The following is a 27,531-nucleotide window of genomic DNA, read 5'->3' on the forward strand; positions in this document are numbered from 1 at the left end:
TGTTCTATTTCCATTACTAACACAAATAATGAACTAGTACATTTCTTTTTAGACAAATTTTCCCTGTTGAGAAAGAATGTGTGAGTTACTCAGGATTAAAATAAGTATTTTCCCCCATTCCATAACTTGAGCATTGGAGTTCCCAGACCAAAGATTAGAGCATTTAAAAAATTTGTACCATTTGTTTTTTGTTACCAGACTCAAAATATGAGAATAGGATTGAGGAGGCCCAAAAGAATGTACCTTCAGACCAAGGCTGAAATGTCCAGAGTCATTGTTAGGGGGTAGATGAGTAAAGGCATTTAATCTCTTATGAAAATTCACAAAAGCCTACACTATTGATGATACTAAGTAGTCTTTTTTTTTTTTTAAGACTTATTTTGAGAGAGAGTATGTGAGTGGGGAGAGGGGCAGACGCAGAGAGATTCTCAAGCTGACTCCCCTGCTGAGCAAGGAGCCCACAACCCTGAGATCATGACCTGAGCCAAAATCAAGAGTCAGATGCCTAACCAAATGAGCCACCCAGGCGCCCGCTAAGTAGTTTTCTATGTAGGAAAAAAAAAATCTCCTTTACAATGTAATTTGGAAATAATTCAGTGAAAACAGCAAGATGGCTCTACACGTCTTAGGTAAGGGCATAAACATAAGGAATGTTATAATAAACAGGGCTATCTGTGGGTGCTTGTATAAAGTTCATGATCATGTTAAAATGAAAAGAGGGGCGCCTGGGTGGCTCAGTCGTTAAGCATCTGCCTTCAGCTCAGGTCATGATCCCAGGGTCCTGGGATCAAGTCCCTCATCGGACTCCTTACAAAGCGGGGAGTCTGGTTCTCCCTCTCTCACTCCCCCTGCTTGTGTTACCTCTCTCGCTGTGTCTCTCTGTCAAATAAATAAAATCTTAAAAAAAAAAATGAAAAAAGGGAGGTGAAGAAAGACTGTCCAAATAAGACTGATAGAACACGAATATGAGCAAGTGTGGTCTATAATGGAGAAGTGTGACACAGCTCACATGGAGAAGGAAACCCTTAACCAGCTGACAGCTCTCCTTCAGTGTTCTTCAAGGCCCCTTTTCTGGCATAAATCAGCTGTGAGCATATTTCAGGCATCTCAAGACAACCATTTTCAGGGTCTTATGCATTCTCAGTAAGGTTTGTTTCTAGACAAGCTGTCAAGACACCAGGCCCTGTGTTTTGACACTCTTGTACAAAATTTCTAAAGTTTAGTTTGAAGAGTCCGCTGAGTTTTGCCCATATTTAAGTTAGTCAGATTTCCTGTTTAAAATGACTGACTTATATGTTATTGCAATTATTCTGACAGTATACAACATGATGTTCCCTTTTCTAGGGATTCTTGATAAAACTGTGTTACAAGAATACATGCATTAAAATGTGTTCTGTGGTGCCACAGTTACCCAATATGAAAGCAAACATTAGAAATGAAAGTCCTTGGGAGAAGGGAAGAGGGGGCTTATAGTGAACTTTGGGATCCTTGTGAAGTATAAACATTGTATTATCAGAAAACCTAACCACATCTAGTGCTTAGAGTAACTGCAGAAACAATTATGGGATTACTGTGCTCTACTTAGAATATTGATAATGTAGGGCACCTGGGTGGCTCAGATGGTTAAGCGTCTGCCTTCAGCTCGGGTCATGATCCCAGGGTCCTGGGATCAAGTCCCACATCAGGCTCCCTGCTCCTTGGGAGCCTGCTTCTCCCTCTGCCTCTCTCTCTCATGAATAAATAAATAAAATCTTTAAAAAGAAAAAAAAAAAAGAATATTGATAATGTAAGAATGGTAAGGGGAGAAGTGAATGTAAATTGTAATTAGAGTTTTCTGATAGCGATTATACTTTGTAGCTCTAGTGAATATTAATATATAGAGGGTTTTGTATATTTTCAGTTATTAAAAGTATAGGTATCTTTGGGTTCATTCTCTTTGTAATTAAAGGAACAAGGCATCTATGAAAGCAGCAAATGCCTCAGATATATGTATTGTGAATTATTGCTTAATTATGGAAAGATAGAGTTTCTTGTTACTATGAATAAAATGACAGAATCTCAAATCAGGCATTCTGAGGGAAGTTGTCTTCACTTCATGCTGCCATAAACCTTAAGAGATTGCATTCTTTGCATTGTGAATAATCTGAATTTCTCCCGCAGAAGGTGGTGTGAGTCATATCATCTAAGTACATGACAAAATCTTTAAAGGGTATTGCTGTGTCTTGGGAGTTAATCATGAACTTACATAGGTCTCCTAATGCTAGTTCATTCAAATGGAGATTTACCAGGACTTGGGCTAACCTTGATTTTAAAAATTAGTAGGATGTTAGCACCCGCATTAGATTAATTTCCATAGAGTGTAAATACTCCCAAATGAAATTGATATTTTTATGAATTTCACTTCATCTTGGCCTTTAGTATTAGCTATAATCCTATGTTCCCTCTTTACCTCTGTCTCATTCTCTTCAGAGACCAGATCACATGTTGGTCACTGCCCTTAAACCTTCCTGTATTGGGAATGCTTCTGGATGCAAAATCCACCTGTGGTGGTTTAAACAAGTAAGGCTTTGTAACCAGAGATCTGGAGGTGAGTTGCTGCTGACTGTCAGCAGGTGGACAACGGCTGATCTGGATGTGGTCTCTGCCCTTCTTTTGGCCTTTCCCTCATGTTTATTTTCTCAGACAGGCAAGAGAGCTTCCCAGCTCCAGGAATGACATCCAGGGCCAAGTCAGGAAGAAAGAGGAATTGGAGGTCCAGCCATGGCCATCTCCTTTGCTAGGAAAAGTAAAAGCTTTCCACGAAACTCCAACAAAATTCTGCTTATGTTTCCTTGTTGCAAATGTGTTTGGTAAAGCATGAGTTTTCGACCTCTAGAGGGAAAACGGCAGGGCAGGTGGGTTTTGGCAATGACATTGGGTCAACCAACAGTGTTTGCCACACTCCTTGGCCACCGCCCTTTTCATGGGCAGATGGCTGATTTTGCCTCCTGAATTACGGGAAAGAAACGAGATAACTTACAACCTCCTGTCATCAAATTTGCCAACCTATCTACACCTCACCCATCATTTCCCCTCTGAATAGAAGAGGTGTCTCTCTGGTCCCTCCCCATTCCTTCCCACTTCTGAAGGACCTTGGCTGCCATTATCCCTCTCCTATTTCTTCATCCTTTGCCCTCCTTGAGGATGCATCTCTGAACATTTAAATATGGTGATGTCACTGGCCCTCTGACTCTATAGTTTTCTAGCGTATCTTTACAAAATTTGAGCTGGTAGCTGATCCCCCAAGTGAGGGGGAACAAAATGGCCCTAGCTTTGACTTCTTCATATGCCTCCATTTCTTTCAACCTCCAATCTTTCAAAAACATACATTTGATCATGTCCCTTCCTTGCTCAAAACATAGGCTTTCCATTGCTTTTAATATAAAGTTAACGCTTACACAAAGTTTTGAGGCTTTTTGTGATCTGACCACAGCTTACCACTTCAGCTTTATCTCTTGCCATTGCATCCTTCATACTCTATGCCAAAGCCATTCTGGATTATCAGAAGTTCTCCTGCCTCCAGGCCTTTGCATGGGTTCCTTTGGAACTCTTACCAGCTTCTGCACTTAACTCCTGTGTATTTTAGCTTAGATGCCACTTCTTCCAGGAAGCCCTCTACCCTAACACGCCAAGAGTAGGTTGGGGACCACTACCACACCCTTCTATTCATTACATAGCAGTCTGTTCTTACTGGTACTACATTTATCACACAAATTATCAAGCTGCAAATATGGCCCCAAGGAAGAGGAGAAAGAATGATACTTTGGGATACTTTGGGAAGTCATGAGATAGCAAAAGAAAAAAGTGAAAAAGCCCTCCTGCCCCCTGGGAATAATGGTGAGGCAAAGAGAAGGTCAGACACAGGTGTCCCTTTACCTCTGCACCCAATCCCTGCAGAAATGCCAGAGGGGATTGGGAGAGAACTTGCAAGGGGAACGTGCTCGGCCCACTTTCTCTTGAGTGCATTGGGAGGGCAATTGCTCAACAGACTTCCTGTTTTCCAACACTGGACTATTCTAAAAATGGCAATGCAGTGTTAGGCAAAGGGCCTCTACCAGCTGACATATGACTTAGAAGATCTATAGCTTCTCCATGCTCAGTGGGGACCCTGGAAAAGAACTGATTGCACCAGCTAGAGAGTTGGGACCATTGCACAAAGTAACTTTGTGGATCTTACAGCTAACAGCTGCCGGACCCAGCAGGCCCAGGATCAGCTAGGAGTCTCAGTCACACCTTAGAGGGTGGCTAGAACCGATGTAGAGATGACAAATGAAGGGAAAGATACTGGCCTCCAGCCTAGCCAAAAAAACAAATCACTGATTGCCATAGGTGTGGTGAGCAAGCACCCCGGCCGACCACCTGTGAAGACTAGAGACCAGAACAGAAGGACAGCAAGCCCATCTGAGACCCAGTCCATAGCACCACCTCACCTAGGCGAATGTAAGCCCCCTCCCCAGATATCCAGATGGCAGAAAAAGGGCAGAGCAGGAAATAGCCATGTTAGGGAGTTGAACTGAAAATGGACTGAATAATTACATTCTTTCACCACCCACCCAACAGAGTGGGAATTCAAGAAGCAAAAATATCAGTTATTAAGAAATTAGCACCATTTTCCTTTGCATGTTTGAGAAGAATTGTGATAACTTTTTACCCCACCAAACGGGCACTTATATCTGCTTCTGTGTTGACGCCGCTATTTTATGTTTCTTGAAAGTATGAACTGACCCATTTACTGGTGTTTCTGAAGCATCTGGCACAGTACCTGACCCATAATAGGTACTTAAATACTTGTGGAATAAGGGGCGCCTGGGTGGCTCAGTCAGGTAAGCGTCTGCCTTCAGTTCAGATCATGATGCCACGGTCCTAGGATTGAACCCCGCATTGGGATCCCTACTCATTGGGAGTCAGCTTCTCCTTCTTCATCTGCCTCTCTCCATGCTCATGCTCTCTCTCTCTCTCAAATAAATAAAATCTTTAAAAAAATAGAAAAATAACAAATGTTGGCAAGGATGTGGAGAAATCGAAACACTTGTGCATTGCTGATGGGAATGTAAAATGGTGTAGCCACTGTGGAAACCAATTTGATGGCTCCTCAAAAAGCTGAACATAGAACTACCAAATGATCCAGCAATTCCACTCCTAGGTATATTATCCAAAAGAACTGAAATCAGGGACTCAGACAGATACTTTTACACCCTTGTTCATAGCAGTATTATTCACAATAGCCAAAAGGTGGAAATAACCAAGTTTTCATTAATAGATCAACAGAGAAGCAAAATGAGGTATATACATACAATGGATGTCATTTGGCCTTAAAAAGCAATGAAATTCTGATAATTCTACAACGTGGATGAAAGTTGAAAACATTATGCTAAGTAAAATAAGCGAAACACAAAAAGAAATATTGTATGATTCCATTTATATAAGGTACCTAGAATGGCAAATTATAGAAACAAAATAGACTAGTGGTTACCAGGGCTGGGGGAAGAGAGGAATGAGGAGTTAATGAGTACAGAATTTCTTTGTTACAGAAACAGTTCTGGAAATGTGTAGTGTGATGGTTGCACAACATTATGAATGTATTTAATAATACCGAATTACACATTTAAAAATGGTTAAAATGGTATGGGGCGCCTGGGTGGCTCAGTTGGTTAAGCATCGGACTCTTGATTTTGGCTTGGGTCATGATCTTGGGGTCGTGAGATCAAGCCCTGAGTTGGGCTCTGCGCTCAGCGTGGGGTCTGCTTGAGATACCCCCCTCTCCTTCTGCCCTTCCCCCCACTCATGCTCTCTCTAAATGAATAAATATTTTTGAAAATGGTTAAAATGGTAAATTTTATGTATATTTTGCCACAATTAAAAACAAAAGCATTGAGGGCGCCTGGGTGGCTCAGTTGGTTAAGCGACCGCCTTCACCTCAGGTCATGATCCTGGAGTCCCGGGATCGAGTCCCACATCGGGCTCCCTGCTCAGCAGGGAGTCTGCTTCTCCCTCTGACCCTCCCCACTCTCATGTGCTCTATCTCTCTCTCTCATTCTCTCTCTTTCAAATAAATAAATAAACAAAATCTTTAAAAACAAAAAACAAGGGGCGCCTGGGTGGCTCAGTGGTTAAGCGTCTGCCTTCGGCTCAGGTCATGATCCCAGGGTCCTGGGATCGAGCCCTGCATCGGAGAGCCTGCTTCTCCCTCTCCCTCTGCTGCTCCCCCTGCTTGTGCTCTGTCTCTCTCTGTCAAATAAATAAATAAAATCTTTAAAAAAAATTAAAAAAATAAAAACAAAAAACAAAAGCATTGAAGGAAACAAGAAGGAAATTACTTTTTTAAAAAAATAATTTTATTTATTTATTTGAGAGAGCGAGAATGAGAGAGAGAGAGAGAGTACATGAGAGGGGGGAGGGTTAGAGGGAGAAGCAGGCTCCTCGCCGAGCAGGGAGCCCGATGCGGGACTCGATCCAGGGACTCCAGGATCATGAACTGAGCCGAAGGCGGTCGCTTAACCAACTGAGCCACCCAGGCGCCCCAGGAAATTACTTTTATATAATCCCTGCCCTAATAAGGTTTATATTCTAGCAAAAGTAGAAGCAAAAACCCTATGGAATGAATGTTGTAAAAAGGCAGAGGGTCTGGAAGATAAAATCCAGACAAGTGTTCGGTGAAGCACCGACTGAATGTGAGCCCAAATATGTTCTCTTTGCCACTAACATTGAGGGTGGGCAGTGATGAGACTATACCAGCAGCCCTAGATTTGGATGGACTATATGCGTAACAGATCCTGGACAGCTAGTAAATAATATTAAAATTAGTTGTAATTTCCATCTTGAATACAAAGTATTTCCTTGTGGGGCCCCTGGGTGGCTCAGTCGGCTAAGCCACCGACTACCGATCTCAGCTCAGGTCTTGATCTCAGGATTGTGAATTCAAGCCCCATGTTGGTCTCCACACAGTGTGTGGAGCCTACTTTTTTTTAAAAAAAAGGTATTTCCTTGTATAACACTATATGCTAAATTAATTATTGATTCCTGAAATTTTACCTAAAGGACATATCTTCTTATTTGGGTTTCTTAATCTTACTTGAACTTGAATTTAGCTCAGATTAGCTAGCTTGTCTTCAGCTGAAGGATTATTTTTATTCAGAGGCTAGAATGACATTGGCTGGCAATGTGTGGGAACTTTAGTGTCCGAGCTAATGATCAGCCGGGTAGACATCTGTTATCTTTTCCTGACTCTTGGCTGCCTCCAGTGTACTGCAGGAGTTGTCAGGACGCCAGGTGGAATATCACCATTTGGACGGGTCATGGGGCTGCATCAGAATGGGATTAATCCATTAGACTTTGCTTTTATTCATTGCCTATTAGCAGGCTTGTCACCTAAGTGGTTTTACAGTTTGACCTCTCAATATCCATTCAACTCCAAATGATTAATCTAAGCCAGTTATGGTAATCCTCTTCCACCTGCAAGTGATTTTGATTTAGGAATGGGCATATTGGGGTGCTTGGCTCAGTCGGTTCAGCATCTGCCTTTGGCTCAGGTCATGATCCCAGGGTCCTGGGATCGAGCCCCACATCGGGATCCCTGCTCAACAGGAGTCAGCTTCTCCCTCTTCATCTGCCTCTCTCCGTGCTCATGCTCTCTCTCTCTGTCTCTCAAATAAATAAAAATCTTAAAAAAAAAAAAAAGAAAAAAAGGAACGAGCATATCACCTAATCTGGGTCAATGAGACATGAGGGGAAACCTGTTTTATGGTTTCCAGGAAAAGTCTGCTTCCTCTAAAAAGGAGACATAGAAGAGATGATACGTTTCTATGTCCAGATGTTGCCGTGACTGGCTATGGTGGCAGGGAATGCTGCAACAGCTGACAGATGAAGCTGACCCATGGAGGAAGGAGCTAAGAAACCTACAGAGAAGCGGGACTCAAGTCCTGATGTTCCGTTCCTTGAAATACTTACACTAGAAAAGAAGAAAGGTTTAAAATCAGTGACCTAATTATCCACCTTAAGAATCTGGGGCAAAAAAAAAAGAATCTGGGGGAAAAAGTTAAAGAGGAGTTTAAAACCAAAGTAAGTAGAAGGGACACAATGATAAAAATAAAACAGAAGCTCTGGTTCCAGGAAGGTAGAGTAAGCACATTCCACTCTCTCTCTCTCCACAGAGAGATTCCCACAGAATGCTGGACAGAGTGAATGAAGCAGCTCCCTGAGGGCTCCTCAAAGTAAATAATAACCAGCAGATTGGGGAAGACAACTAGAATTTGAAGTTCCACTGAACTGCTTTGAATTTACCCTTTTTTCCTTCTTGGTATCTCCTAGCCTAGACTCCGCCTCCTAGCGGGAAACCCAGAAGTGCACACAGAGAGAGAACAGGAAGAACTCCAAGAGAAATATTCTGTGTCTGGCTTAAGCTGTAGGAAAAGGGCTCCTAAGGGTCAGAAAGAATGGGGGAAATCCCCCCCCCCTTTTTTTTAAGAGAGAGTGAGGTGGGAGAGGGGAAGAGGGAGAGGGAGCTAGAGAATCTTAAGCAGGTTCCATGCCCAGTGTGGAGTCCAACACGGAGCTTGATCTCACAACCCTGAGATCACCACCCAAGCCGAAATCAGGAGTCAGACACTTAACTGACTGAGCCCCCCAGGACTCGATCTCACAACCCTGAGATCTCCACCCAAGCTGAAATCAAGAGTCAGACGCTTAATTGACTGAGCCACCCAGGCACTCCAATCCCATATCTTTTTTTCTTCATTCGACTTCTCTCCTACCACAACCTCCAGGCAACACTACGGCCATGGCAGCAGCAGCAACACAGCAAAGGCAGGGGTCCCAGGGAAGTCACCTCAAACTCAGAGGGAGGGGAACTCTTAGCTCTGATAAGAGGAGCTGTGATTCCAAGAGCATGGTGCCAATCCCCGTGGCTTTTCTTCTGTGTCCTATCACTGATTGAGCAGGGTGCAAATGTAGTTGAGAGAAGTCAACAGCAGAGCAAGGAAACGAAAGCCCGAGCTTTCTAGCTGGAAGACTACTAGTGGAGGCCTCGGGGAGCCAGAAAATGTTGAGTTTATTGCAAAGAGTAGAAAGATCAAGTGTAATCCCTAAAAGTAATGTCTGAACACCTCTGCTCACCTCTAAAGTGCACATGCATGGATCTGACCCTAAAGAGCAGGGCACAGGCATTGAGAACTGAGCTCCAGGGTAGACTACTTCCCCAGATCCAGACTGGCCACCAGGTGGCATGCACAAAGGACTGGAAATGTTAGAAAACTGAACTGACTTTGGAACCACAGCCCACCCAGAACTTGTGGCCGGACCCTACCTGGGGCAACTGCCTGCTAAAACAGATCAACTTTCTGTTTAGGGTTTAAAAGGATACCCAGAATCTGATAACATAGTATCAAAATGTGCGAGATAGAATGCAGAATTATTAGGCATAGGAAGAACAAGGAACATCTCAATTTGCAAGGAAAAAGAAAATCAAATGATGTCACTGCCTAAATGACACACATGTTAAAACTGTCAGAAAAAGACTTTAAATCGGGTATTATAACCATGCTTAAGAAGTAAGGGTGAATGAATGGAAAGAGGAAACATCAGGAAAGAAATCAAAGATATAAAGAAGACACAAATGGAAATTTTATAGCTGAAAAAGGAAACAACCAAAGTAAAATATTCCCTGGATGAGCTCGATAGAAGAAATCAAATGACAGAGGAAATAGTCACTTATATAGATCAACGGAAATGACCCAATTTAAACAACACTGGGACTAGCAGATTGAAAAACAAAATTCTTAATGAACGTAGGCGCAAAAGTCCCCAACAAATACTACCAAATTGAATTCAGCAATGTATAAAAAGAATAAAACACCTGGACCAAGTGGGGTTTATCCCAGGACTATAAGGTTGGCCCAGTATTCAAAAATCAAAGTAATCTACCAGATGAGCAGTTTCAAAAGGAAAAACCCTGTGGTCATATCAACTGATGCAGAAAAAGTACTTGACAAAATTCATCATCCATTTATGTTACAAATAGAAGGTAACTTCCCCATACTGATAAAGGGCATCTGTTAAAAACCTAGAGTTCACCACACACCAATTAGAAAGGCCAAAATGTGAAACATTAACAACACCGAATGCTGCCAAAGATATGGAGCAACAGGAACTCATTCGTTGCTGGTGGGAATGCAAAATGGTCGGGCACTTTGGGAGACATTTTGGCAGTTTCTTACAAAACCAAACACACACTCACCCTATGATTTCGCAATCATGCCCTTAGTATTTACCCAAAGGAGCTGAAAATGTACATTCACACAAAAACTCGTACACAGATGTTTATAGCAGCTTTATTCATAATTGCCAAAACTTGCAAGCAACCAAGATGTCCTTCAGGAGGTTTTCAAAGGATGCATCAACTGTGGTACATACAGACAATGGAATATTATTCAGTGCTAAAAAGAAATGAGCTATCAAGCCATGAAGAGACATGGAGAAACCTTAAGTGCATGTTACTAAGTGAAAGAAGTCAATCTGTAAAGACTGCATACTGTATGATTCCGCTATATAGTGGACTTCCTGGAAAAGGCAAAACTATGAAGACAAAAAGATCAGTAGTTGCCTGGGGATGGGGGAGATGAAATAGGCAAAGCACAGAGGATCTTTAGAGCAGTTAAAATACTCCGTATGAGGGCGCCTGGGTGGCTCAGTCAGTTAAGTGTCTGCCTTCAATTCAGGTCATGATCTCGGGGTTCTGGTATTGACTCCCACATCTGGCTCTCTGCTCAGCGGAGAGTCTGCTTCTCCCTTTCACTCTCCCTCTGTACTCTCCCTCTCTCTGAAATAATAAAATATTTTTTAAAAACTCTGTATGATATCATAATAATGGATGTATGTCATTAATCACTTGTCCAAACCCATAGAATGTATAATACAAAGAGTGAACTCTAAGGTAGAACATGGACTTTGGGTGATTGTGATGTGTCAATATAGGTTCATCCTTGGTAAAATATGTACCATTCTGATGAGTGATGTTGTAATGGGGAAGGCTATGCATGTTTGGGGGGCTGAAGGTATATGGGAAATCTCTCCAACCTCCCTCTCAATGTTGTAAACCTAAAACTGCTCTAAAAAAAATAAAGTCTTATACAAAACAAAACAAAAACCCTAGAGTCAATATCATACTCAGTTATGAAAGACTGAATCCCTTCCCCCTCTATGACTGGGAACAAAGAAAGTATGTCCAGTCTTTCCATTCCTACTCAACATTGTATTGGAAGTCCTAACCAGTGCAATAAAGCAAGAAAAGGAAAGGTAATATAGTTTGGAAATTAAGAAATAAACTTTCCCTTTTTGTAGATAACATGATTATCCACATAGAAAATTCCACTGAATCTATAAAAAAGCTTCTAATGGAGTTGTGATGGTTAATTTATGTGTCAACTTGACTGGGTTAAGGGATGCCCAGAGAGCTGATAAAACATTATTTCTGGGTATGTCTGTAAAGGTATCTCCAGAAGAGATTAGCATTTAAATCAGTAGACTGAAGAAAGAAGTTCATCCTCACCAATACAGGTGGGTATCATCCAATCCCTTAAGAGCCTAAACAGAACTAAAAGGCAAAGGAAGGGCAATTTTGCTCTCTTTGCTTTACCTGAGACATCCATATTCTCCTGCCTCTGGGACAGCAACCAGACTGAATTATATCACCAGGTTTTCTGGTTCTCCAGTTTGCAGACAGCAGACTGTGGGACTTCTCAGCCTCCATAACTGCATGAGCCCATTCCTCTAATAAATCTCTTTATATATATGTTATATACCCTTTGCTTCTGTTTCTCTGGAGAACCCTGATTAATACAGGAGTTTGTCAAGGTTGTAGGATAAAAGTCAATACACAAAAATCAATTGCAGTTGACCCTTGAACAATGTGGGGCTTGGGGCACCAAACCTTCTGCACAGTCAAAAATCCATATATAATTTTTGACTCCCCCAAAACTTAACTACTAATAGCCTACTTTTTTTTTTAAGATTTTATTTATTTATTTATTTATTAGAGAGCGAGTGAGAGAGAAACACCATGAGAAGGGAGAGGGTCAGAGGGAGAAGCAGGCTCCCCGCTGAGCCGGGAACCCAATGCGGGACTCAATCCCAGATCTCCGGGATCATGACCTGAGCCTACTTTTTTTTTTTTTTTTTTTTTTTAAAATAAGCTTCCTTTTAAGGGGGGGCGGGGGGAAAGGCTGTCCGGGGGGAATGGGGTTGGGGTGTCAGAAGCGCATCCCCCTGCGGGCTAAGTCGGCTCGGGCCTCCTGGATCTGGCTCTGCAGCTCGCGGGCGGCGTCCTCACAGTCGTGGAAAGTGGCCACGCGATAGCCCACAGTGCCCAGGGCATAGCAGCCGGCGGACACCAGCAAGTAGGCCGGCAGTGGCCACAGCACCTCCCGGCATGACGAGGGCAGCTCCAGGCCCAGGGCTCCCGTGGTCAGAGCCGCCCAGGTGGAGCCCAGGAGCGCCAGTCCCCAAAGCCACTGCGCTAACTTCGTCATGGGCACCCCGCCGCCGTCTCCCCTGCCCGGCGCAGCTCCGACGTCAGCGTCCCGAAGATCTCACCTGAGCCTACTTTTGACCAGAAGCATTACCTATAATATAGTCAATTAACACATATTTTGTATATATATTATATACTGTACTCTTACAATAAAGTAAGCTAGAGAAAAAATGGTATTAAGAAAATCATAGGGAAGAGAAAATACATTTGCAGTACTGTGCTGTATTTATACATATAAAAAATCCCCATAAAAGGAGATCCACACAGTTCGAACACATGTGTTCAAGGGTCAGCTGTATATTTTAAATACTGGCAATGTACAACTAGATATTTTAATATATCATTTTAAATAGCTCCAAAAACTAGTTACACTCAGGAATAAATTGAACAAAACATGGGCAGGATTTGTACATTGAATTCTACAAAGTGCTAATGAAAAAAAATCAAAGAAAATCAAGCACTGGAAATATAGTCAATACTATCATAATAACTTTGTATGATACCAGCTGGTAACTACACTTATCAAAGTGAGCGTTGCATAGTGTTGTTTTTTTTTTAAGGTTTTATTTATTTATTTGACAGAGAGAGAGAGAGCGACAGCAGGAACACAAGCAGAGGGAGTGGGAGAGGGAGAAGCAGGCTTGCCGCTGAGCCGGGAGCCCGATGTGGGGCTTGATCCCAGGACCCTGGGATCATGACCTGAGCCGAAGGCAGACACTTAACAACTGAGCCACCCAGGCGCCCCTGAGCATTTCATAATGTATATAATTGTTGAATCCCTATGTTATACACCTGAAACTGATATAGTATTGTATGTCAACTATACTTCAATTAAAAATAAAAAATTTTTAAAAATTTAAAAAATCAAAGAAGATCAAAATGAATGGCAAGATATAGTGTATTAGGGATTGATGGATTCAATATAATTAACATGCCAATTGTCCATAAATTGATCAATAGATTTAATGCAATTCTGATAGAAATTCCAGTACGATATTTTTGTAGATATAGGCAACTAATTCTAAAAGTTGTATGGAGTGCTAAATGAACTAAATCTTTGAAATAATTTTGAAAAAGAAAAACAAAGTTGGAGGATTCACACTACCAGATTTTTAACTGTTATAAAGCTATAGTAATCAAGGGTATGGTATTATCAAAGAGATAGACACACAGATCAGAATAATAGGCTAGAGAGTTTGGAAATAGACCCACAGAAACATGGCCAATTAATTTTTTTAAAAGATGAAAAGGCAGGGGGCCTGGGTGGCTCAGTCAGTTAAGCGTCTGCCTTTGGCTCAGGTCATGATCCCGCAGTCCCGGGATTGAGTCCTGGGATGGAGCTCCATATTGGGCTCCCTGCTCAGTGGGGAGTCTGCTTCTCCCTCTCCCTCTGCTCATGCTCTATCTCTCTCATTCACTCCCTCTCTCAAATAAACACACAAGATCTTAAAAAAAAAAATGAAAAGGCAATTTAATGGAAACAAACTACGATAGCTGCAGAAAAATACTACTCAGCAATAATATGAAATGAACAATGGAGACATGCAATAACATGGATGAATCTCAAAGGCATTACGCTGAATGAAAGGTATGTAAAAGTTTATATACTTTATGATTCCATTTATATTACACTCTGGAAAAGTCAACATTATTTTGATGGATAATAAATTAGTTGTTGCTACGGGTTAGGGATGTAGAAAAGTTGTGAGTACAGCCTGAGGAAGTTTTATGGAATGATGGAACTATTCTACATTATGATTTTGGTAGTAGTTTCACAAATCTATACATGTATTAAAATTCATAAAGCTATATGCCAAAACAAGAGTCAATTTTACTGTATATTGTTTTAAAAAAGGAGAACTCCATGAAATAGACAACAAATAATTGAGCAAATAAACAAAGCCAAAAGTTGATTCTTTGAAAAATTAGTAAAATTGATGAATTAGAAGCAAACTGATAAAGAAAAGCAAACCAAAAATTACCAATTTTAGGAATGAAAGAGGGGACATCACTACTAATCCAATAGACATTAAAAGGATATTAAGGAAGTAGTATGAACAACTTTATGCCAATAAATTTGACAACTTACATGAAATAGAGAAATTTCTTGAGGGACACAAACAACTTCCTCTTACATCTCATTGACTAGAACTGAATCACATGGCCATTCCTAGCGGCCAGGGAGGCAAAGTGAGTATCTGGCAAAGAGAAACAAAATGGTCATGGAGGGCTTAGTTTAATCACAGCTTACTCTCTGTGCCCGGGCACAGGGTTGCCCCCTCCAATCAAAAAAATCGGGAACATATTAGAAGTAATGGGGAGTACTTTTTTTTTAAAAGATGTATTTGAGAAAGAACAAATGAATGTGTACACCCGCAAGCAGGGGGAGGGGTGAAGGGAGAGGGAGACAAGCCGACTTCCTGCTGAGCGGGCAGCCAGAGAAGGGCTCCATCCCAGGACCCTGAGATCAAGACCTGAGCTGAAATCAAGGGTCAATGCTTAGCTGACTGAGCCACCCAGGTGCCTGGAGAGTGTTTTATATAGGGAGTAAACAAAGCCTGCCACAGGCTTTTAGCTACTTGCAATCAAAAGACTCCTAGTTCAGTGCACTTATTGGCTAAAACAGAATCTTTAACCAATGTATTTTAAATGCCCAGACAGAAATACTTCTGAACCAAGGGGAAGGACTGAGAGCTTCAAAATAATTGTTACAGAAAAGCTAGAAAAGATTATGATTATTCTTGGATGAAATCTGATTAAAACCAGGTCCGAGAGCTGCGCTTTCCTTCCAATGTGAAAATTTTTTTTACTTTGCTTCTTCCATCTTTGGGTGCCTCTCTTCCCCTTCAGCACACTTCCTCATGGCATTCTGTTTTTCTTTTACCGGAGTACTTCTCTACTGCCTTATAAATACTTGGGTTTTTTTGTTCATCTCCTAAACAAGACAGTAATGTTAAAAGAAGGAATCATGACTTCATTGTAGTCATGTCTAGGACTCTGGAACCCAGGTAGTATCTACCTGGTTTTGTTTTTTACCATTATTTAATGAATGAGATGCTTTCAAAGCAAGGTCAAAAGACTTAGCTGGTAAAGAAACAATGAGCCTTTTTTAGATTTAGACAGATCAGTACCTACATAGTGAAACCAAGAGTAGCCAGAAGGTGCCAGCTATTGTCTCACACCAAAAGGATAACACCAAAACAAAAGGAGTCAGATGACTTCAACTTGAGATGTGGAATGGCTTGTTGCTAAGGGGCTAATGCTCTGTTGTATCAGGTGAGGCAGACACCCTCATCACAACCCAGGAAGAAATGAAGAACTGTCAGCCTCCTTGGAAGACAGGGACATGAGTGGCAAATGGCCTTATTGCAGCTCCTCACAAGCCTCTCATGCTCTCACATTCTGGGAGGATCACAAGGTGTTCTGCCAAGACCCAAATCAGCTGCAGTTCGAACCTCTCCTACATGACCTATGTAGGTATGTGCTAGGTTGTCCAGCGCTGGTATGGAGCTATTCCTTACACTCAGGTTGCTCAGAGGAACATGATGCCCTATCTTGACTGTAATTTTAAGAAGGCAACAGGGGCCACCATTCAGGAAAGAGCCCACATAATGGGGCTCAGAAGGATGGTGCTTCAAAGTGGGTGCTGTGGGTCCCTGCCCTCAAAAGAATAAATTAGGGAAACCTCATTGTGGCTTCCATTTACTCTCTTAGAATTAAGAATAATAAAACAAATCCCAAGCAGAGAGTTTTACAGAATTTTGCAACTTTGAATGTCCCCAACTATTTGTTTGATATTATTTATCTTTTTTGTTTTCTAACATTAGATGTAAAACCTCAGAGCAAAACAAAATAAAACAAAAATGCCTTGAGCTAGCCTTTAGGGTCACAAAAGAGGGAAAAGTTGGGAAGAGCAGCCAAGCAGCTTGGTGGCAGTAGCCAAGCAGGAGAGTGAAATGGCTGGATTTTGTAGCCTCCTAAACGAGGAAAGAGAGAAGAGGCACCAGAGTTAGCAGGAGTTCTGGGGAGCCAAAGTTCTGGTCAGATGGTAAATGAGTGCTATACCATCAGCAGCTTGCTCACTAGCTCTCTCATTCACGAATCCAGCAGAGGCTGGGGGCACTTTATGAAGGCCTGAATGAAGCAGAAAGCCGGAGCCTGAGGATCTTGAAATGCTTCTGGAAGGCTAGACCTGCACTTCTAACATAGACCTTAAACAACAGGGCTCTTTTGTGTGGTTTCTGATGCCTGACATGTGACCTAGCAAAGGGGCAGTGTGACAAGCCCACCATTCATTCATTTACTCAACAAATATTTATTGAGTTCTCTATGTACCAGTCAGCATCCTAGGACTAGGTGGGGATACTGTGGTGTACAAGACAAACAAGGTCCTTGACCTTATGGGACTTACAGACAAAAAAAAAAAAAAAAAAAAGCACAGAACAGGGAAATGAATAAATGAGATCACTCTCCCCTGCTATGAAGGGTGCAGAGACTTCCAGTGAGGCTAAGAATCCAGAGTCACACTGAACCTAAGAGCTGAGGTCAGAGTGGGGAGGCAGGGAACAGACCACAGGGGGCTTTGCAGGCCAGTGTAAGGAGTTTTTACATCATACTTAAGGCAGTGGGGATCCTTTGAAGGCCTTTAAATAGGGGAATGAAGTGGGCTCATTTACTTTTCCAATGATAACTTCAGCAGCTGTTTTGTGGTATAAAATGTTAAGTCTGAAGTCAGAAGATGACCATGCACTTTGCGAATTCACTGAGGTCACTGCCAAAGCTCTTAAGAGTCTCATCTTGTTTCCCTAACAGATAATTGGGTCAAAATAAAGCTGCCTAACATGTGTGGGAGCCAAAAGTGGGAGTCATGCTTTGGTTTCAAATCTTTTCTCCCCCTTACTAGTTATGAGCTCTGGGCAAGTTATTGTGCCTCAGTTATCTATCTCGCCTGAGAAATGGAGATAATAATAAAAGTTCTTACCATCATAGACCTGTTGTGAAAATGACAATACGGGTGGCTGGTACAATGCAGCAAGCACTCATAAATACTCGCTTTTATTATTTCTTTCAGAGGGTTACTGTGAGCTTCGTATGAGATAATGCCTGTCAGATGGCTTGTGAAACCGCAGAGACTACCTTAGTGGCAGAATTCTCTTTCTTTTCCCTGTCTCTTAAGTGGAACGCAGAACTCTGGGCTATCCAGAGTGGCGCGAGGCCAAGCGCAGCCTCAAAGCGGTCATTGTCGTCGCGCCGCCCCTCCCCCTCCCGGAGTGCATCTCCATGGCAACGCGGGGCTTCGCCTCTCCCCGCCTCCTGGGACCCGCAGACCGGAAGCAGTCCGCGCCGGGGGCTTCTGGGAAACGGTTTGTGAGCGGCGTTTCTGCGTCTGCTTTGGACAGCGAAGCTGCTGCGGATCCTGAGGTGGAGGTTTGCGCGAGAATGGGGGGAAGGGCGTGAGGGGGACGCTGGGCTAAGAGGCTGCGGACCTCTTGGCAGGAATCAGCGAAGAAGCTTGGCGGGGACCTTGGCTTCCCGGGAGGCGCGAAGGACAGGCCGCGGTCTCCGCGTCCAGTAGTTGGGGGGCGGATAGGTGTAGAAGGAAGGCCAGATCGGGCTTTCCGCACTATCGGAGAGTCCTCCATCTCCTGTGTCCTCCGCGACCCTCGCCTTTCCCCATCCCCCATCGGCCGGTTTTGTTCTATTTCGAGGCCTGGCATCTCGCGGAGGGTTCTGGGACTCGTTTTGGGCGGAGGTGGGAGAGGGCGGGCCTTGCGCAGGGGCTGCCGGGGCTTGTAGTTCCGCGGGACGCGGGCGGAAGTGCCGTAGCCCCGACGCTGTTGGGGCAGTGTGGCCTTTGGTCATGTGAAATCAGCCGGCGGGAGTGCAGGGAAAGGGGGCTGGAGGACGCCGGGGCGGGCCGGGGCTTGCAGGGGAACTCCGCGGGAGTGAGGCGAGATCACCTGGGACGCGCGGCTCCCCGCCCAAACGCTGTAGCGACCGCGGGCCTGCCCTCCCTGCACCTGCTTGACGGCCCACGAGCAGGCTGCTGTAAGAGAACATAAAAGGAAGAAAGATTTCTTTTCTGTAGAATGATTGAGCCTTTGATAAGGTAGGGTCCTCAATAGGAACTAACGAATCTGTTGGCTAAACCCTATTTAAAAGGCCGCCACACTCCAGAGTAATTAAACCTGTCTGCATTACTTGTCTGATAAGGTGTCTTCTGATAATTAGTCTTGTTAGGGTTACAGGAAGTTGTGTGAAATCTTTGGTTTTCAGATTCTGGTCCCTAAATAGATACACTGAATAGCTGCATGGCTCATTCCTAGTGTGTTGTAAACAATGGCATGGGCATGACTGTGCAAATACAAGGAAAGGATCAGAAATAGCACAAAGTTGGGGCGCCTGGGTGGCTCAGTTGGTTAAGCGACTGCCTTCGGCTCAGGTCATGATCCTGGAGTCCCGGGATCGAGTCCCGCATCGGGCTCCCTGCTCGGCAGGGAGTCTGCTTCTCCCTCTGACCCTCCCCCCTCTCATGTACTCGCTCTCTCTCATTCTCTCTCTCAAATAAATAAATTAAAAAAAAAAAATCTTTAAAAAAAAAAAAAAAAGAAATAGCACAAAGTTTCCCTGAAGGTAGAAGCTGGGAAAACTGTGAGTCATCCAGTGTGAGATGATGACTCTGGGCCTCTGCAAGAAGTTAAGGTGTTATGCTAGTGCCTTTTTTTCATTGAATTTGCCGTGATTAATGCCGGTCATTATAGATTTAAATGCAGTTATGGTGTAGTGGGTGACTGAATAGTGTTTGCATTGCATGGCACCTAGTGGTTAGGTTTTTTTCAGTATTAATCTGTTACTGAGCAGGTGGATATTTTTTCACATATATTTTAAGTCCAGGGAGTTCTTTTTTTTTTTTTTTTAAGATTTTATTTATTTATTTCACAGAGAGAGACCGTGGGAGAGAGGGAACACAAGCAGGGGGAGTGGGAGAGGGAGAAGCAGGCTTCCTGCTGAGCAGAGAGCCCAATGTGGGGCTGGATCCCAGGACCCTGGGATCATGACCTGAGCCAAAGGCAGACGCTTAACGACTGAGCCACCCAGGTGCCCCAAGTCCAGGGAGTTCTTAAACATTTAAAAGATCGTTCTTAACTCCTAAAAAACATAACTCCTAAAAAGCATTTTGTTAAAAAATTTTTAAACAGATAACAGAAAAGCAGTCCCTACTTTTAAGACCTACGTGGGTCAAGGACCAGCAGTCCTGAGTTGCAAATAATGTGTTCCAGGGTCAAATGCATTTAGAAAACACTGAGTTAGACAGGTTCTTATTTGGACTCTTTTAATTATTGAAATAAGATTTGTTGACCTAGTAGGTCATATATTGGCCAGCTTTTTTTCTAAAGGGCCAGATAGTAAATATTAGGTTTTTCAGATCATATTGTGTCTTTTGAAACGACTCAACTCTGCCATTGTAGCATGAACCGTGAACAAATAAAATTATTTATGGACACAGACATTTTTAAATTCTTAACCATTTTCACATGTCATGAAGTATTCTTGTGATTTTTTGCAACCATGTAAAAGTGAAAACTATTCTTAGTACAGCATTGTACAGAAATGGGCAGCAAGCCAGATTTGGCTGTGAGCTGTAGTTTGCCAACTTCTGCTGTAGGTTATTGATTGGAATTTTTAATCCGGTAAAAAAACAAGTATCTTTTACTTCCTTTATCAGTATATATTCAAATTCTTAGGATATTTGGTTACTTATGTTTGTTTGTTTTAATTTCTTGTCCCTCAGGAGTGCCTGTGAAGAAAACAGAGTATTTCCCTGAGGCCTGTATCCTGCCTTGATTGACTTTTCTTGAAGTATTATAAATCAGGATGTCTGCACAGTCCGTGGAAGAAGATTCAATACTAATAATCCCAACTCCAGATGAAGAGGAAAAAATTCTGAGAGTGAAGTTGGAGGAGGATCCTGATGGTGAAGAGGGATCAAGCATCCCTTGGAACCATCTTCCTGATCCAGAGGTTTTCCGACAGCGATTCAGGCAGTTTGGATACCAGGATTCACCTGGGCCCCGTGAAGCTGTGAGTCAGCTTCGAGAACTTTGCCGTCTATGGCTCAGGCCAGAGACACACACAAAAGAACAAATTTTGGAGCTGGTAGTGCTGGAGCAGTTTGTTGCCATCCTACCCAAGGAATTGCAGACTTGGGTTCGAGAGCATCATCCAGAGAATGGAGAGGAGGCAGTGACAGTGCTGGAGGATTTAGAGAGTGAGCTCGATGATCCTGGACAGCCGGTGAGTCCACTCGTGTCACTCTCCTAGGTCAGAAGCACTGGCATAGCAGTAGGCAAAGCTGCTGAGTTAATTCTGCTCAACTAAATTGGAATTATATTTATCCCCGCCCCTCCCCCCACTGTTCCCCTCTAGCTGTGCTTCATCATACAGGCCCTTGCAGTATGTGTGTTGTTACAGTTTTCTCTTGTGTATTTTTAGTTCTAAATCTTACCAAATTTCTTCTCACCTGAATCAAACTTCATTTTTTTCCAGGTTTCTCTCCGTCGACGAAAACGGGAAGTTCTGGTAGAGGAGATGGTTTCTCAAGAAGAAGCTCAGGGATTACCAAATTCTGAGCTTGATGCTGTGGAGAACCAGCTCAAGTGGGCATCCTGGGAGCTCCATTCCCTAAGGCACTGTGGTGAGGACCAAAACTCCAAGTGGGCTAGAGGGTGAAAGAGAGTATGGGGCATTTGTCCAGAACTCTTTGCTTGTTCCCACTAGGGGGTAGGGAATAATCACCTTAACCTGATTTTGTAGACATAGACACACTGTAGGATCTTGATTCTTTTCTTGGGACAGTTGGTTTGCAGACCTCAGTCAGGTCTTTTATTCTTAGATATTAACATCATTAGCCTTTTCTTCCCTTTACCTCTTGAAGACCTGCCCATTTCAGACTGGCATTTGCCTTATTTTGAGCCAGCACCCACTTGTCGATTAGGTCCCTTATTATTTTTTGTTTAATTTAAGATTTTATCTATTTATTAGAGCGCAACAGCGGGGAGGAGAGGGAGAAGGAGGCTCCCTACTGAGCAGCGAGTCAGATGCAGGGCTTGATTCCAGGACTCTGGGATCATGACATGAGCCCAAGGCAGACACTTAACCAACTGAGCCACCCAGTTGCCCCTAGGTCCCTTATTTTGCATGCAGTATTCTCTGTCATCTGTTTCATATCCTTTCAGTCTCCTGCCTAATCCTCTTGGCACAATGAACTTACCTGAAGCCTCTTCAAATTCATTCTTTTTGTTGCTGACCACTGAAGTCTTCCTAAATTTTTGGTTATTTTTGTTTTTTCTTCAACCAAAAGTCTTTTTTTGCTAAGAAGCGTCTTTTGTAGAAATGATATTTGGATAAAACTCTTCACATTTTCCAAGTATTTACACAGAAATAGGTCCTGTAGCTAAAATATGCTTTAAGTACAGAAAAATAAAAAGCTCACGATTATAAGTCGTTCAAACTAGTCTTTCCCAGTATATTGGCAGTTGACACCATATACTTAGTATACTTTGCTACAACCCAGTATATTCCTAAACCTGCTGGGTTCTTGTTCATACTTGTTTGAGACTGCTTTGGGAATCTTTCCTTGAGGTAATTGTAGATAATGCTGGTATGTGCCACAGATGGGGTCTCATCAGGTTTTCTTCCCATCTGAGCGGACAGTGTAGGGAACCAGAACTGGTGGGGTGGGGCTGAGGTCTTCTGAGAGCCTATAGTTTTACATGTTTCATGGGACATTCTTCTCTGAAATGAAGTTTGAGAACCACTATCCTTGGTCATTGGAGGTGACGTTTTCTTGGGTAGAAGATTTCTCCCCTCCCTGAATTTTAGAATAATTTTCCCTTATTTGTAAATAGCCTTATTTCAGGGGTCTAGTCTTTACCACACTGGGGAACTTCTTTCTTTCTGTGCCATTTGTCCCCACATAACTTTAACACTTGCTTCTCTTTTGTTCATGTCTCCAGGCCTCACTGATCCCCTGCACCCTTCAGTCTCTTGTTAGTCTTCTCTCTTGACTTTATCCCTTTGGTAATCATTATAGACTTGCCCACTGTTTACCACTTTTCTAATTGCTGCTGCTCACCCTCTAGTAACTGTGCTCTTCAAGGCTTGAAGTTTCAGGAAAGTCTTAGACTTGTTCATACTGCTTCCTGCAGGTGGGTAATGTACCTCATGTTGGTAATTAATTGAGGCTTTTGTTTCACTAGACTCATTTAACTGAGGCTTAGAAATAATAACTCCTCTAAGTACCATGGCAAATATCTAGTAATGCAACCTTCATATATAGGAAAACTTTTCATTTATCAAGAGCCTGTTGAATATATGTGTCATGTCCTGAGTTAACAGAGAATACCTCCAGTTTATCTTCATTTTCTTTTTTTTTTAAGATTTTATTTATTTATTTGACAGAGAGAGACACAGAGAGAGAGGGAACACAAGCAGGGGGCGTGGGGGAGGGAGAAGCAGACTTCCTGCTGAGCAGGGAGCCCAATGCGGGGCTTGATCCCAGGACCCTGGGACCATGACCTGAGCCGAAGGCAGACACTTAACGACCGAGCCACCCAGGCGCCCCTATCTTCAGTTTCTTATTAGGACATTTTCCGGGTTCTGCTTTTAATGTAGTGTTGACCGTGATTTGCCTGCTCTTGCTCATTTCAGAAATAGTCATTTTTCTGACAGACTGCTTGTTATTTACACCATTATATTTTGATGTGATTTCTTTCTTTCTCAGAGCAAAAGAATATTATAATGATTTCCTAATGGCCACTTTTATATTTCTTAAGAAGTTTCAGCCAGACCTAGCTTGCATCACTTTGTCTAACGGTCTTAGACTCTGCCATCATTCTGCCCTTTGTTTTCTGACTAGTATTGTATAGCCCACTTGCTTATGTTACCACTTTTATTCAGATATAACCTTTTAATTCCTCATTATGTTAGCATGCCATTACCTCCCTTAGCCTCATAATCAGTCATTTCAGTTTTTTCTTTTTTGGAGTAGGCAACCTTAATACCGTTTTTCAGAGTGCTGTGTGTACATGTATGCAAGCTGTTTACTTTTAGTTCACTTTTACTAAATTTTTCTTCAGGTCTCTTTCCTTCCAGAATAGGAAACGAGTGATATTTACATTTTTTCTTTATTTCAGACGATGATGGTAGGACTGAAAATGGAGCACTAGCTCCAAAGCAGGAGATTCCTTCAGCAGTAGAATCTCATGAAGTTCCTGGCACTCTCAATATAGGTGTTCCTCAAATTTTTAAGTATGGAGAAGCCTGTTTCCCCAAGGGCAGATTTGAAAGAAAGAGAAATCCCTCTCGAAAGAAACAACATATATGTGATGAATGTGGAAAACACTTCAGTCAGGGCTCAGCCCTCATTCTTCATCAAAGAATCCACAGTGGGGAGAAACCCTATGGATGTGTTGAATGTGGGAAAGCATTCAGCAGAAGTTCTATCCTTGTGCAACATCAGAGAGTCCATACTGGAGAAAAACCTTACAAATGTCTTGAATGTGGAAAAGCCTTTAGCCAGAATTCTGGGCTCATTAATCATCAGAGAATCCATACTGGGGAGAAACCTTATGAATGCGTTCAGTGTGGGAAATCTTATAGTCAGAGCTCAAATCTTTTTAGACATCAGCGAAGACACAATGCAGAGAAACTTCTGAATGTTGTGAAAGTTTAAGAAATTACAAAAAAAAATCAGCACTCAGGTCTTTTTCTTCAGAAATGAAGACAAAATTAAAAACATGAAATGATACATAATAGTTTTATTTCCCTATATAGACTGTTAAGAAAATCCACTGGGAAATGTAGAAAATCTTCACCCACTATTACTTTATCTTGAAAGAAACAATGTCATACCTGCCTAGAAACTGAAATTTTAAACTTAATTCAGGTGTTAATTCCTAAATCTTCCATGTGATGTTTATATTTTTATTATTTTTCCAAATCATGAACTACCTGATTCTTTGTCCCTTAAAAGTTTCCTTTTTAGACAGACATTATTTCTGTGTTGATCATTAAAATGTTCTTTGCAAGGATACATTCCCTTCTACTTTAAAAGGCTACATAAGAATTATAAAATTTGAAAACTGAAACCATTTTTTAAAAAATTTACCCTTCTGCTCCTTTTTACCTAATTTGAATATGCATTTCAGAAAATAGAAGATAAAGGATGACCAAAAGCCTCAAAGTAAAATGAGCCTTAAAACTCAGATAAGTGATGGTGATAAAACATCAAAAAGTGAATGGGACATCTAGATTGGGCAAGATAAACAAATACTTTGATCCAAGAATTGAAGTATATCAAGAATTTATCTCAGTGTAATTATCTGCCTGCAGGGAAACTCAAACACCGCTTATCCTGTCTAATTTGAAGGCATCCCGCTAATGAGATTACTGTTCTCCTGTGTTACCAGTAGAAAATGGACAGTGTGAACAATAAACACTTCTAAAACTATGAGAGTAGACATTCTAACGCTAGGGAAGAATTTGTAGTGAATGGCAGTGTTGAAGGGCAAATGTAAACATGAGGGTAATGGTCTGTCTTGGCTTTTAGAAAACAAAAAGAGACTTGAAGATCTAATTTATTATTTTGCCTTTCTTTTTGTTAAGGACATAAAAATCCATGACAGGTGGGCAACAAGTATCAGGTTTGCTGTTTTATTCTTTTGGTACAAAAGGGTTGCACACCAGGCTAACAAAACAGCCATGCATTTATTATTAAACATTTTCTACCGACAAGGCACTGTGCTAGGTACTGTAACCCTACCATAGGTAGGTAGCTATTTCTTCCACTGTAAATCATTGGGGATTTGGTCTAAAGCTGTTTCATGTGAGTTAGCTTCTTCCCTCTGTTTGAGCAGTCCTGGGGGAGGTCACCTCTGAGATTCCCAGAGCCATAGTTCTCTTACCAGGGTGTTGTGTTTGGGGGAAAGGAAGACTCAGCTCAAAGAGCTAGCCAGCTCTCCAGCAATCTTCAGAGGTGAGTCCAAGATACTCTTATCACAGTTTGGAGGTTTGTGGGTCTTTTAAAAAAACTAATCAATCTCTAGTAGCATTGAGGTTGTACTTACATGTTAAGTTGAATGGATTGTTCTATTTAAAAATAAACAATAGGCTATTAACAACTAGTTTATTAACTATCAGAATTGATTGAACTATTTTTTTTTTTAAATTTTAAGTCTTAACACATTTTTAAAAATGTATAAAAGTAATACATTGTAGTAGTAGGATTATATACTCCTTGGCTGAAAATCCCAAGTACTGTGGTTTTACTGTTTAGTGGAAAACTCTGGAAGTTAAAATAGAGAATACGGAAAAGGCTTTTTTATAGTGGGCATTAATTGTGTGGAAAATGACCCATGTGAATAAAAAGATTTCATAGTTCCAGAGATTTTGGTTACATCTGGTGCTTGGATCAAATTTAAAAATGGAAGGTGAGATTTGCATGAGCCTGTTAAAAAGCATAGTAATAAATGCAAGGCCAGCTGGTGGAAAAGTGAGGCAGAATGGAGCTTGTTTATAGATTTTTCTGATAACAATTAATTATAAGAAATGTGCTTTATAGATTAAGATTTATTGAAGTATAAATATGTAGTAATGATATAATGTATTTTAAGTTATACAAGAAAATGTAGGGACTTTTGTTTGGGTCTTTTTCTCTTTGTGGCTGAGAGGAAACAAGTCAATGTCCAATAAAGCTATAAACTCCTCCGCTCTAAGATAAAACGATCTTGAGTTGATTTATTTATTTATAACTGGCTTCTTTCCAAGTAGGTTTTGAGGTGGCATATTTTTAATTCTGCTGAGATGACAGAATTCTTGTATCAGAGTAGGTAAGAAGGGAGGCACCTCTCAGTTGCTAGAATTTCACTCTTTTTTTAGATCTTATATGTTTCCTGTATACAAAGAAGCTTCCCTGTGGTACAGTTGTCACAAATGCCAAAGATGTTTGGTATAATGTCAGAGCTTAGAGAAAGTGATGGTAGACTTGGCAAATGTGAGTTTGTCTTGTCAGCTCTGATACCTGTGCATTGTTTAGAAAGGATTCTGAGGCCAAGGCAAGGCTCTGTGGGCAAAATGGGCTGGACCCAAAAAGACTGGATTAGGGTATATGGGAAAAGAAAGGGCAGTCTGTGTACTCACCATCTCTGGGTAGGCTAAGTTCCCACTAGACAAACTGATTTAAAATAACTCTTCAGTGATTTATTATTTCATCCAGATGTTAATTGATACCCACACAGATAATCGTAGTTAGCAATTCTGGGGGCTGCCCGGCCTCTGATGAGGTGCTGATCTGTCAGTTGCCAAGCAGTGCCATCTGTTTGGTTAGTAATAGAGCAGTCATTGTTACTGGCATGCAGACTGCTGATGACTGCCCGATAGCTACTGAGCATTTGCTCCTTACTGCTGAATTTTCTTCTGGTTTTCTTGGAGGTTAAACTCCCAAAATTTAATTTAGCAATATGTGGATCACATTTATGTAAATTGAAGGGAGGGGTGTATGTATTGACATAATCTGCACGCCAGGCATTGGATTAGTCACTATACCTATCTCACTTAGATTTGTAGGCAAGGAAGGAAAGATTCCGAGATTGTGTGACTTGCATGTGGCCAATTAGAGCTAAAACTCAAATCTAGTTCTGGAACTTAACAGGGATACCTATTTTTTCACAGTGCAGTGAGTGATGGCTGTTAAACCTTGATTGATAAATTTTACGCTTTTTCTGGTTAACAAATTTAAAAACTTATTAAACCCATTCATTTGAATTTTCTACAATACAGAAATGTTAAATGGAAAAAGGACATTCCTTTTCACACTATTACTTAGAAGTAATAATTACTTGGTTTGCTATTTTTCCAGACTTAGGCATATACATATTTAAGCAAAATGTGTTAATAGTTGACACTGTGGT

At 41.7% G+C, this 27,531-nt stretch overlaps 2 protein-coding genes across 4 annotated transcripts in view; one reads left to right on the forward strand and one right to left on the reverse strand.

Annotated features, from left to right (window-relative positions):
- The window catches only part of LOC110576866 (zinc finger protein 24), an 81,416-nt gene that overhangs the window by 6,261 nt on the left and 47,624 nt on the right, over positions 1 to 27,531 (forward strand). Inside the window, exons 4-7 of one of the 3 annotated variants that reach the window (XM_044921294.1) lie at positions 10,414 to 10,438; positions 16,460 to 16,465; positions 19,980 to 19,996; positions 23,898 to 24,219. In XM_044921294.1, coding sequence (XP_044777229.1) covers positions 10,414 to 10,438; positions 16,460 to 16,465; positions 19,980 to 19,996; positions 23,898 to 24,219 — 370 coding nt within the window. Of the gene's footprint in view, positions 1 to 195; positions 415 to 10,413; positions 10,439 to 16,459; positions 16,466 to 17,905; positions 17,984 to 19,979; positions 19,997 to 20,354; positions 20,858 to 21,109; positions 21,258 to 23,897; positions 24,220 to 27,531 lie in introns of those variants that run through there. The other 2 variants (XM_021686096.2, XM_021686097.2) reach the window with 2 other exon arrangements.
- LOC110576868 (dolichol-phosphate mannosyltransferase subunit 3) lies at positions 12,223 to 12,607 on the reverse strand. Its single transcript, XM_021686098.2, has one exon. It carries the CDS (start codon positions 12,558 to 12,560, stop codon positions 12,282 to 12,284), a length of 279 nt encoding a protein of 92 aa, XP_021541773.1. The 5' UTR covers positions 12,561 to 12,607; the 3' UTR covers positions 12,223 to 12,281.

The sequence above is a fragment of the Neomonachus schauinslandi genome, chromosome 14 (assembly GCF_002201575.2).
Source record: "Neomonachus schauinslandi chromosome 14, ASM220157v2, whole genome shotgun sequence".
Taxonomy (NCBI): Eukaryota; Metazoa; Chordata; class Mammalia; order Carnivora; family Phocidae; genus Neomonachus; species Neomonachus schauinslandi.

Coding starts and splice junctions, on each gene's coding strand:
- LOC110576868 (XM_021686098.2), bottom strand. CDS start 12,560: ATGACGAAGTTAGCGCAGTGGCTTTGGGGACTGGCGCTCCTGGGCTCC.